The sequence below is a fragment of the Oncorhynchus nerka genome, linkage group LG15 (genome assembly GCF_034236695.1).
Source record: "Oncorhynchus nerka isolate Pitt River linkage group LG15, Oner_Uvic_2.0, whole genome shotgun sequence".
Lineage (NCBI taxonomy): Eukaryota > Metazoa > Chordata > Actinopteri > Salmoniformes > Salmonidae > Oncorhynchus > Oncorhynchus nerka.
In genome coordinates this window covers 36,912,756-36,924,912 of record NC_088410.1, presented here as the reverse complement: position 1 = coordinate 36,924,912, position 12,157 = coordinate 36,912,756, and the positions used below count along the sequence as shown (strand labels likewise).

Here is a 12,157-nt window from a genome sequence, read left to right as displayed (position 1 = left end):
CTTGTGCTTTAACCTTGTGAGTGATGTCACTAGAGGGGAGGGTCACTATCCAAAAATTGAGACCAGCAAGACATCTCTGCTTGGAAATTTCAGCTACCACCACTTCAAGCAGAAATGCCACCCCCAGCGGGAGAGGAGCTCACCCTTGGCTTTTGAAGCAGCCTTGGACGTCATATATAGCATCGTTTCTTTCGGGAGGAGATCCTGGTTTATTGGAAATTAGCCTTTTATTTTAGTTTCTTTAGGAGTATGTGCTCCGGACGGTGGTGTATAGCACTAGAGCTGTGCTCATCCGGGCCACTGTGCCGTGACTCCATTCTTCTTCATTCACTGTGAAACTGCCATAGCCATAGGAGTTAAATAGGAATTCATTTTTGTGAAATAGCTAGACACATGTATTATACATATTTTTGATAACCCCACGTCAAGCTGGAACACAAACGGGCATGTCTAATCAAGGAGTTAGGAGAAATGGCCCAGTGAAACTGCGGTTGACAGGTAAGAATGTAAAACCCTCTCGCTGTCTAGCTTCACTTGCTTGTTAGCTAATGGCGCTATCAAGCTAACGTTACTAGCTAGCTATAGTAGTTGGCTAGTTTTATGCGTGAATGTTTACACTCTTATTCACAACAACGCCATGTTATATTTACGAACACACTGATCAAATGTCGTTCGCTACGCTTCGAATAAGGTATACTGTTTTTCTAACAAGTAAATGTTTATTTTTTCAGTTTGTAATACTAGCCAACGTTAGTTTACCTAGCTAGCTAGTTAACTGACATAGTCATGAATAACGTTGATTTACTGTTAGCTAGCTAGCGAACTCTCCAATTAAAAAAAGACAACACATTTGGGGTTGTCACAATAGCTGCATTAATTCATTGTTACAACATGCAACGGTTGTTTGCCCACCCTTCGTCACTTCTTGCATGTGTTGTCCTACAATCTGAATTACATTGTTATTAATTTATCAGTGACATTATTATACATAGTGACACATTTTAGTCATTCAGGATGCCTTGCTCAAGGGTACATCGACATATTTTCAATCTGCGCTGTGATTCGAACTAGCGACTTTTCGGTTACTGGCCCAAAGGTCTTAACCGCTAGGCTACCTGCCGCCCGAGTGTGCAGAGACCGCCCATAGTAGCCAGAGCTCTGCAGACTGATGCACCATTACCAAATGTAGTATTTATTTAGACCAGCAAGCCTGTTCCAAATAGTTTGCATTTGTAGCTAATATTTCCATTGTTTACTGCACTAGTGTTTCAAGATTTTCCATCAGTACTTTGATTTGTGTTGGTAATGAACTTTCAGCACCTCTACATAGCCTCAGCTTGTAGTGCATCCCCCTTTAAGACACTATTCCTTATGGAAAGAAGCCAGCATGAGCCCCTTTTACTTTCTAGTCCCATTCACAGTTTCTTACAACCCAAACATTTTCTGTTTACTTGAGAAAGCAGTGTTTTGACTGGGGAGAGGAGGCGATGGCATGCCCTGCGTTTCATGTTTCTTCATGATCAGACCCAGACCCCTCTATCTTCTGGGACCAGCCAAATTAAATATTAAATATTGTAATGTACTAGCCGGATAAAAGCACTGAGTGAACAAGAGTTCCTCGCGGTCCGGCAAGAGTTGTCTGGTTGTTTGGAATATTCCATTACTTTGAAAGTGTTTACTTAGTACTTAGTTTGACCTTTTTAAAAGGCTGTACATTTATATTTTGCCCATGACCTCTATGATGCAGTAAGCCAAGGCTATTCTTCAATAATGAGGTGTCCTGCAATGATAATAACAAATTATCTCTCTTAGTGCAGTGAAGGCCTGGGTCTCTGTTTTATTTCCATTTGGGAAATGGTTTTAAATGGGCTGCTGCAGTGGTCTTCACTCAGAATCCCAGGAATGTGAAACAGAGAGGAACCGTGAGTCTCTCTAGATCGTAGGAACATCCTCTGTCTCGTTCACACCACGGAGGAGGGGAAGAACGCTTCAAACCACTGCTCCTCTCAGACTGGGGAATACCACCACACATTTTAATGTTGCACATTTTTTAAAAGTGTGTGTGTGTTGTAGACTGGCCTCTGCCCTGGTCTGTGTGTCTGCTCTGTGGTCATTTAGGATAGGGGAACAGATGGGCTGCAGACAGTAGAGCTCGCTGGGTTACTCTTAAGCACTTATATCTTCCTTGGGTCTATAGAGTCTATTTAGAACTGAGCCGCCATTATTGTCTAATCGTAATGTAATCGTCAATAAACTACTGTGTCTGCTACCAGCAGTCTGGGAGACGCCTGAAGGTATTCTCAGGCCATTTGTCTGTGCGTTTGCCATTTAGAGGCAACATTCAAACTGTCAGTAGTTGCAGCTTTGCCTTGCAATTTATTTACCATTTCCTCTCGTCTCAGATGCAATTTCGCTCAAGGAATAGCTAGGGCTAATCAAGGCCCTAGTGGTTAGGTCACATTCCACAGACATCTAAGATCAGTGCTAGTCTGTGAGGGGAGACGCTGGGGTGTTTTCTGCACTGTTTTCCACCAGCCACAGTCTTTGGCACCTGACTGCTGGTCCCAGATCAGGATTGATGGATTGTTTAGTGTGAAACGGTCCTGTTATTGTTTGCTCACTGGGCTTTTTCCGTCAGTCGCTGTCTGATGAAGTCACCTGCCGCTTTGAATGGAATGCCGTTGCCAAGCAGTAAATAGAACAGTCTGGCGCTAGCCGCTATTCCCAACACTACGGGGAGGTGACAATTACTTCTGTTCGCACTGCTAGCATCTAGTCTGTCCATAACACTGCCTGCTGCTGTGAGCTAACTACTAAACGGCTAGCTATTCTAACTCCATTTTCTCCTTCGCCTCCAGTTGGCACCGTGAGCATATAATACCAGCCTGGAAGAATTGTTTCAGATCCACTCTTATGCAGCACAGTCTGCAATCACAGCTGGTGCGTCTCAGCTCACCATCTAGGCCTCTTTTCCTCCTGCACCGATGTGACACAAATTGTCTGGTGAAAGCTATTAGCCTAGCCCACTTAGATTCATGTAATATATTAGATACCTACTATCACATGACTGAAGGTCAGTGCAGATGAAGAAGCCACTTTAGACTGTTGAGTCTCTCTAGCATTAAGGGAAGAGACCCTGGAGGAGCTGAGTGTGCGCGAGTGGGGAAAAGCCAGGAAGCTGGCGATTTTAAGATAAAGGCCCCGCCTCCATCCTTCCTAGGCTGATCATTAGCCGGTGGGGAGAGAGTGCATTTTTGGAAAGTTATCAGGGGCCACTGTCTCAGCATTCACTGTCAGTGGTCAGGAAATCGAGCCTGGTGTGTCCTCAAAGGTAACACACACTCTTCTGCAGGATGTATCGTCCGCACGTGATGCCGAGCTAAATTAGGAGCCCTGTTGACTCCTGCCCCTAAAATGAAGGAAATGTATTTGATTGTGTTTTGTGAAGGATAACCTACATGTGGTAAAGGGACACCAACAAGACAATTGAAATGGCATTGGGAGCTGGTTTTACTGCCCTCGGCGCTGTCCTGTCCCACCCACCCTCCTAGCTGGATTAAGTTAATGCTGGTTTACACAGTCTAGCAGACTGGGCCAGATGTTTTGAATGAAAGCAGATTAGAGGCATTCGTTTGCTATTAATCTAAATCGACACAGTGAGAAGAGACCACGCCCATGTGTTATTGTTGTCACTTGGTGTTGGCTAGTTGTATACCGCCGCGTGAAACCCATTTTCCCAGGTCAAACTAGATCTGCGCGCAAGGTGAAGGCCGCTGCAAATACGTTTTAGCCTAGCAGCCATATTGATTAGCAAATTAGATCATTTTTAGATAATTAGATTCGCTAAAACATTTGTAAATAAGACAGCACCGCATCCGTCCAGACAGAGGCTTAATTTGGCCACGCGGTTCTCCGCCCGCCCAGCTCTGCAGAGCGGTCTGACCCATTTTAAAGTGCAATCAATAGGCTTTGTCAGAAATCCATTGCAGCAATCTCCTCTAAGTTTCTGTGTTAGAATGAAAAGGCTTCTCAGTGTTGCCTTGCTTCTCCTGTTGAATATCAATGGGAGGAGAGTCAGGTGAATTGGCTGTATTGCGGTTCACTGCCTTGAAATGTGGGGCTTGATGCCTTTCTATAAGACACAAGGGTACTACCAGAAGGGTACCACAACACAAGGGTACCACAACCAGCCTACATGCTCCTTTCCATACTGCATGCAGTTGGCTTTATTTTTCTCTCCCTCCTCTCGCTGTTCTTTTACATGTTTGTTCTATGAGCTGTCACTCAGTTTTCTGTACGTCAGTACAACATTCCCTCTATGACAACCCTTCTGTGTGATAAGTGTCTAGCGGAGGGGGGAGTGTGTGTGTGTGTGTGTGTGTGTGCCTGCTCAAACATTTCACACTCCTTGTAGCCTACTGAAGCGAAGCCCATCTGGGATGGCCTGCCGTCTCTGTTCTGTTTTTTTCCTACCCGGGTCTTTCCTCAGTCAAGGTTGTCTTTTCATGTTGCCTCTGTCTGCTTCATACATACAAGCTACAGGAGTAACAGAGGAATGGAGAATCGGTAAGGTTTAATAGAGAATGACCTGAAGGTCAACTTCAGTTTTCTGACGGCTCCTGTCAAAAGCTCAGTCATCATCAATCTTGACTGTTTCCTTAAGGTAATCATCAGATGACTCACTCACTATTATGCCTGTATGATATTGTAGATCATGAATCCTCCTAGCTGCAGTGATTGACAACCCAGGATCTAGACTCCGGATGTCTAGGTCAGGGTGTCAAACATACGGCCAGCGGGCAGGATACGACCGGCGGGGGGTTGAGTAAGAAAGTACTAAATTGTCGGGGGGGAAACTAACTCGATATACTTTCAAATGACTTAAACCAAATCGAAACTGGGCGGAAATGATATTCAACCTATTTTCATAAATTTTCTTGACTGTCCAGCTCGCGAACAATCAGTAGACAGTCAGGGAGCATCGGAAATTACAAAAGCGATGCATAGAGAACAATTATTTTGCCGATTTTTGCCAGCAAGGAAATATAATCACTTTTCAGTGCAGCCCTCCTGAACTCGTTCAAGACTAAATGTGGCCCCCGGGGGTAACGATGTGTTTGATGCCCCTGCTCTAGTTTATCAGTAACCCCAGGAATGTCAGTCAGAGTAGGAGTGTGGGTGAGACCAGAGCCAGTCTTTCTAACCTGTGAATGAATGGCCATTGTGGGAGTGATATAGTGAGCAGGTCTGTTTGAGTGTGTGGGCTCCGTCTATGGTCAGTTAGCAGTAACTTAGAAGGTCCTGAGATATCTGCATTGAATAAACCCCTGTCTGAACGGTGTAGTCTATAGCCGAATAGTGTAGTCTGTGTGCATGGCCCTTGTAATAGGCCATTTAGCAGACGCTGTTATCCAAAGCGACTTAGTCATGCATGCATACATTTTTCATATGGGTGGTCCCGGGAAGCGAACCCACTACCCTGCCGTTACAAACACCATTCTCTACCAACTGAGCTACAAAGGACCAAGAGCAGTTAGTGATATGTGTTGGCTGTGGTCAGTAAGTGGCTATGTCAAGAGTCCTGTGTCATCTGCATTGAAGTCTGAATAGTGCAGTGTAGTCTGTGTGCATGGCCCTTGTCCAAGCCAGAGCTTTTTTTCAGTGATCTGTGGATAGAGAGAGAGAGGGGGCTTGTGTTGCGGCCAGGTGCTGCCACGCACATCCAGACTTCCTCGGCTCTGTTTAGTCTGCCCCGGCTACTCTCACACTACTCTAGATGACTGGGCTCCGACGCAGAGCTGCCCCAGAAGCCCCCCCCCCCACTCCACTCTTCACCCTAGATGACTGGGCTTCACGGCAGAGCTGCCCCAGAAGCCCCCCCCCCACACTCCACTCTTCAGTCCAGATGACTGGGCTTCACGGCAGAGCTGCCCCAGGGGTCCCTCCACACAGTCCACTGTTCTGTTCACGTGGTGGACGGCGCCTCTTACATGGAAACCTTCATATCCTGTCTCTATCTGGCAGGATGCCTACGCTGCCTGTCTGCTTTATATATGTTGCTCTGTGTGCCAGTGAGCCAACAAATAGAGCGAGTGATAACCCAGAGCAATAATAATGATTTAATGGTTTGGTTATCTTCATTACTAGTTGTTGTATGTACAGTCATTGGCTTTATCGTGTCTTAATTGTATGGTGAGGGGTCGCGTTACAGTTTAGAAATCTGCATTTTCAAAACCCCTACACTCCAAAAATCTGTTTTAAACAATTTCATCTACGTTTTATATTGAAAGTAGTGTTTAAAAATATATATATATATATATATTTATCTGTGACAATTCGTCTGATGCTGAAAAGAAATTACAGTAAGAAACATTTCATATCTGTTTACAAAACACAGCAAGATACTCTATATGCGTATTTATTTTTTCTTCCGTGTATTCTGCATTAACGCGAGCCCTGCTGCTACATAGTCTGTCTGGTGGGGTTTAATGCATGCTGCCGGCTGGCACTGGCAGTTAGGCTAATCTGTTGCATGTGTTGGTTAGACATTTGTTTGAATTATGCACTTCAGGGAATTCACTTATCAATCACAGATAAGAGGGTTTTGTCTAAACTACTGCAGATCTTAAAATGACTAGAACTTCCTCACGTTATTCGTAAGTCTAATCATCACGAGTCCTCTAGACAGTTCAACTTTAATCTGTCCCTCTCTTAGCAGATGGGGTCTAACTGTTTTTATCTGCCTAATGGATTTGCAATGTACAGCTGTCTGACTGGACCGTTTGGAAATTGGCACATCACTGGCAATTGGGCAATTGATTGCTTTATTGCCAAACTGTGTTTTCTGGATAGAAGATGACATGTGTCTTGTTCTCAGCTCAGTTAGCCGCTCTGGATCGACAGTGGTTTGACATTTTCTGTGGGGAATTGAAAAGCTCTGATGGAGCGTCAACATGTAGTCGTGTGTACTAGAGGTCGACCGATTAATCGGAATGGCTGATTTAATTAGGGCCGTTTTCATAACAATCGGAAATCAGTATTTTTGGACACCGATTTGGCCGATTTTATTTATAATTTTTATATTTTTTTACACCTTTTATTTAACTTAGGCAAGCCAGTTAAGAACACATTCTTCTTTTCAATGACTGCTAGGAATGGTGGGTTAACTGCCTTGTTCGGGGGACAGATTTTTACCATGTTAGCTTGGGACATTCAATCTTGCAACCTTACAGTTAACTAGTCCAACGCTCTAACCACCTGATTACATTGCACTCCACAAGGAGACTGCCTGTTACGCGAATGCAGTAAGCCAAGGTAAGTTGCTAGCTAGCATTAAACTTATCTTATTAAAACAATCAATCATAATCACTAGTTAACTACACATGGTTGATGATATTACTAGTTTATCTAGCGTGTCCTGCGTTGCATATAATCGATGCGGTGCGTATCGTTGCTCCAATGTGTACCTAACCATGAACATCAAGGCCTTTCTTAAAATCAATACACAGAAGTATATATTTTTAGACCTGCATATTTAGCTAAAATAAATCCAGGTTAGCAGGCAATATTAACCAGGTGAAATTGTCACTTCTCTTGCGTTCATTGCATGAGTCAGTGTATATGCACCAGTTTGAGCCACCTAATTTCCCAGAATTTTACGTAATTATGACATAACATTGAAGGTTGTGCAATGTAACAGGAATATTTAATATTTAGACTAATGGATGCCACCCCTTAGATAAAATACGGAACGGTCCCGTATTTCACAAAGGATAAACGTCTTGTTTTCTAGATGATAGTTTCCGGATTTGACCATATTAATGACCTAAGGCTCTTATTTCTGTGTGTTATTATGTTATAACTAAGTCTATGATTTGATAGAGCAGTCTGACTGAGTGGTGGTAGGCAGCAGCAGGCTCGTAAGCATTCATTCAAACAGCACTTTTGTGCGTTTTGCCAGCAGCTCTTCGTTGTGCGTCAAGCATTGCACTGTTTATGACTTCAAGCCTATCAACCCCGAGATTAGGCTGGTGTAACCAATGTGAAATGGCTAGCTAGTTAGTGGGGTGCGCGCTAATAGCGTTTCAAACGTAACTCTCTGAGACTTGGAGTGGTTATTCCCCTTGCTCTGCATGGGTAACGCTGCTTCGAGGGTGGCTGTTGTCGTTGTGTTCCAGCTATACTGTTACACTGGCAATACTAAAGTGCCTATAAGAACATCCAATAGTCAAAGGTTAATGAAATACAAATCTTATAGAGAGAAATAGTCCTATAATTCCTATAATAACTAAAACCTAAAACTTCTTACCTGGGAATATTGAAGACTCATGTTAAAGGAACCACCAGCTTTCATATGGTCTCATGTTCTGAACAAGGAACTTGAACGTTAGCTTTCTTGCATGGCACATATTGCACTTTTACTTTCTTCTCCAACACTTTGTTTTTGCATTATTTAAACCAAATTGAACATGTTTCATGATTTATTTGAGGCTAAATTGATTTCATTGATGTCTTATATTAAGTTAAAATAAGTCTTCATTCAGTATTGTTGTAATTGTCATTTTTACAAAAAATTGTCCGATTTAATCAGTATCGGATTTCTTTGGTTCTCCAATAATCGGTATCAGCGTTGAAAAATCATAATCGGTCGACCTCTAGTGTACACATACGGTTATCCACGGTTCACCTGGCCAGACAAGACAGGAAAGGGAGGGAGGTTGGGTTAGACTAAATGTATTTTTGTCATGTTGAAACCACACACAAAATACTTTTTCTCAGAGCCAGCAGGTGTAGGCGGTTTAGACAGAGTACATAGATTTAGGACCCTTTTTAGGAAGCTGTTTCCTTCAGCAATGGTTCTCTATTCAACTCCCCTTCGATTTTTCAGTTTAACAGATGAAGCGTTTCAGTCGTTAAAAGGGAGTGATTGTCTAAACGTCTGCTGAATGTTTTGCCATGTCATTGGAAAATGTAGTCTAGCCTAATGTGGCTGTTTTTAAACCAAGGTTGTGTCTGAAATGGCAACCTATTCCCTACATAGTGCACTTCTTTTGACCAGAACCCATAGGGCTCTGGGCAAAAGTAGTGCACTAGAAAGGTGGTAGGGTGCCATTTGGGACGCAGGCCAAGCATCTGTAAAACTACCTGCACCTTCAACCTCTCTGGTGCTGAGTTTCTACTCATTTTGATGATTCATGCAAGTTCTGCACTCTCAGAATTATGGCTTAAGAATTCTGGCAGACACTGAACTTTGATCTAGACAACAAGTAAATAATGTTATTGTTATTATAGCCCTGAATCCTAGGATTAAGTATAACCCCCAGAAGTGGGAGATTGGACAAGGTCTGTGTGTTTTTTGTTTTTGATTCTGGCATGTCCCATATTGCGGGCGGGGAACGGAGCTCCATGCTGTTTGTGGCCATCTCAGTTTCATTCTCTTGGTTTTCATGCTGCGAGGGAGCCCCTGTATGGTGTGTAAGATTATGGCTTGTGTTTCATTGATACATTTGTTTTCAGTTTACATGGACATACGGTGCATTCGGAAAGTATTCAGACCTCGTGACTTTTTCCACATTTTGTTACGTTACAGCCTTAATCTAAAATTTAAAATATAGTTTTTTCCCTCATCAATCTACACACAATACCCCATAATAACAAAGCAAAAAGTATTTTTTTGTGAAAATTTTCCAAATGTATTCCAAATAACTGAAATTTTACATTTACATAAGTATTCAGACCCTTTACTTAGTACTTTGTTGAAGCACCTTTGGCAACATTTACAACCTTTAGTCTTCTTGGGTATGGTGCTACAAGCTTGGCACACCTGTATTTGAGGAGTTTCTCCCATTCTTCTCTGCAGATCCTCTCAAGCTGTGTCAGGTTGGATGAGGAGCATTGCTGCACAGCTATTTTCAGGTCTCTCCAGAGATGTTTGATTGGGTTCATCAAGGAACTCTCTGTACTCTCTTTTCATCTTTACCTCAATCCTGACTAGTCTCCCAGTCCCTGCCGCTGAAAAACATCCCCACAGCATGATGCTGCCACCATGCTTCACCGTAGAGATGGTGCCAGGTTTCCTCCAGACGGGATGCTTGGCATTCAGGCCAAAGAGTTCAATCTTGGTTTCATCAGACCAGAGAATCTTGTTTCTCATTGTCTGAGAGTCCTTTAGGTGCGTTTTTGCAAACTCCAAGCGGGCTGTTGTGCCTTTTACTGAGGAGTGGCTGCTGTTTGGCCACTACCATGAAGGCCTAATTAGTGGAGTGCCGCAGAGATGGTTGTCCTTCTGGAAGGTTCTCCATTTCCACATAGAAAATCTGGAGCTCTGTCAGAGTGACCATCGGGTTCTTGGTCACGTCCCTGACCAATACTTTCCGAATGCGTTGTATACTAGGTAATGATGCGCCGATATGACATTTTTGGCAGATATCCAATATTTTCCTTGCCCAGCTTTTTTTTAGCTCCCTTTTTAACCATTCTAGTACAGTTAAATAGTTAGACAACATACACGGATGCAGCTAAGGCACTGCATCTCAGTGCAAGAGGTGTCACTACAGTCCCTGGTCCGAATCCAGGCTGTATCACATCTGGCAGTGATTGGGAGTCCCATAGGGCGGTGCACAATTGGCCCAGCGTCATCCGGGGTAGGCCGTCAATGTAAATATGAATTTGTTCTTAACTGACTTGCCTAGTTAAATGAAGGTTACATACACACACTGCCCAAAAGGTAATTTTTCTGGCATTTACGTATGTCCCCATTACCAGTAAAACATAATAAAAACCTATTTCTTTCACTTACTTGCTGTGCCGTTTAGTTGTTCATTTATTCAGTCATTTAATTTTCTATCAGGATTTCTATGGAACGCCGTTTGGGTCTTTGCGTGTCAAAAAATATACGATTTAACACTTTGTGTCAAATACGCTAGTTGACCTGAATATGACTGCACGTCAAATAATAATTTTTTTTATTACTCGTATTTCATATGTCAAAATTCATCTACATATGCTATGATGCTGGTAAAGTTGTCTCGCGCACCTACAGTGCTGGTGATAAAACATTTTTTTAAAGCTAGCTAGCTCATGGATCCAAACAATGTTCTTACCCAAAAACTGTTTCAGTAGCTCTAGTTAGCTAGCTAACTAATTATATAGCTAGGTGTAATTTAAAATTAGCCTAATTTATAAGACCGTTCTTATTTGACTAATGGTGGTCGGACCCATCTGTGACCCTAGCCACAATAAGGATTGGCCACAACAGTGGATTTTGCGGTCAGCCTTCAAAATAAAAGTGTGGCACGATTCTCCTATTTGTATTCATTTGCATCACTGTCAATGACATACTTTTATTTTGAAGGCAAACCGCAAATTCCACTAAATTCCTAATTCTTGTTGTGGCTAGCTTCACAACACAACCCGGTACGGTCGAGCCTCACTAGCCAGATGAAGCTAGCTGGCTGCTTATAATGTTAGCTTTGGGCAACAGGGTTAACCTGTTACTCCTACCCCCTACTTTTTTGAACATTCTGTTAAAAATCGCAACATTTCAGCGCCCTGCTACTCATGCCAGGAATATAGTATATGCATATGATTAGTATGTGTGGATAGAAAACACTCAGACGTTTATAAAACTGGTTAAATCACGGCTGTGACTATAACAGAACGTGCGTTTCATCGAAAAGTGCAGGAAAATCTGATCACTGAAAATTGAAAAATATATCCCTGCGCGACTTGAACCCATTGATAAAGGTGAACCACATTTAATGGGGGTGAGGTTGCAGTACCTACAGCTTCCACACGGTGTCTAGAGTCTTGTCATTTGCCTACTCTTTGTTTCTTGGTCAAACAGATACAAGGCAGCACAGTTCTTCAGGTCTAGGACCGGATATTTTGGTTGAGTTTCTAGCCGGACATTTTTCCAGACGGACAGCTATAGAATATACTTCGTCTTGTGATTAATTTGATCGCTTATTAACGTTTACTAATACCTAAAGTTGCATTACAAAAGTATTTCGAAGTGTTTTGTGAAAGTTTATCGTCGACTTTTTGAATTTTAAAAAATGACGTTACGTTATGAAACGCTGGTTTTTTTCGTTGATCACACAGTCTACATATAACGATATCTAGGCTATATATGGACCGATTTAATCGAAAAAAAGAC

The 12,157-nt window shown here is 42.7% G+C and overlaps 1 protein-coding gene across 4 annotated transcripts in view; it reads left to right on the top strand.

Moving 5' to 3' along the window:
- The first annotated feature begins 52 nt into the window (after positions 1-52).
- Positions 53-12,157, top strand: part of LOC115142603 (E3 ubiquitin-protein ligase SMURF2-like) — an 83,535-nt gene continuing 71,430 nt past the window's right edge. For 3 of the 4 annotated variants that reach the window (XM_029682184.2, XM_029682182.2, XM_029682181.2), the window contains exon 1: positions 53-498. In XM_029682184.2, the coding sequence (XP_029538044.1) occupies positions 447-498 (52 nt within the window). In that variant the 5' untranslated portion in view covers positions 53-446. The remainder of the gene's footprint in view (positions 499-12,157) is intronic. The other variant, XM_029682183.2, reaches the window with a different exon arrangement.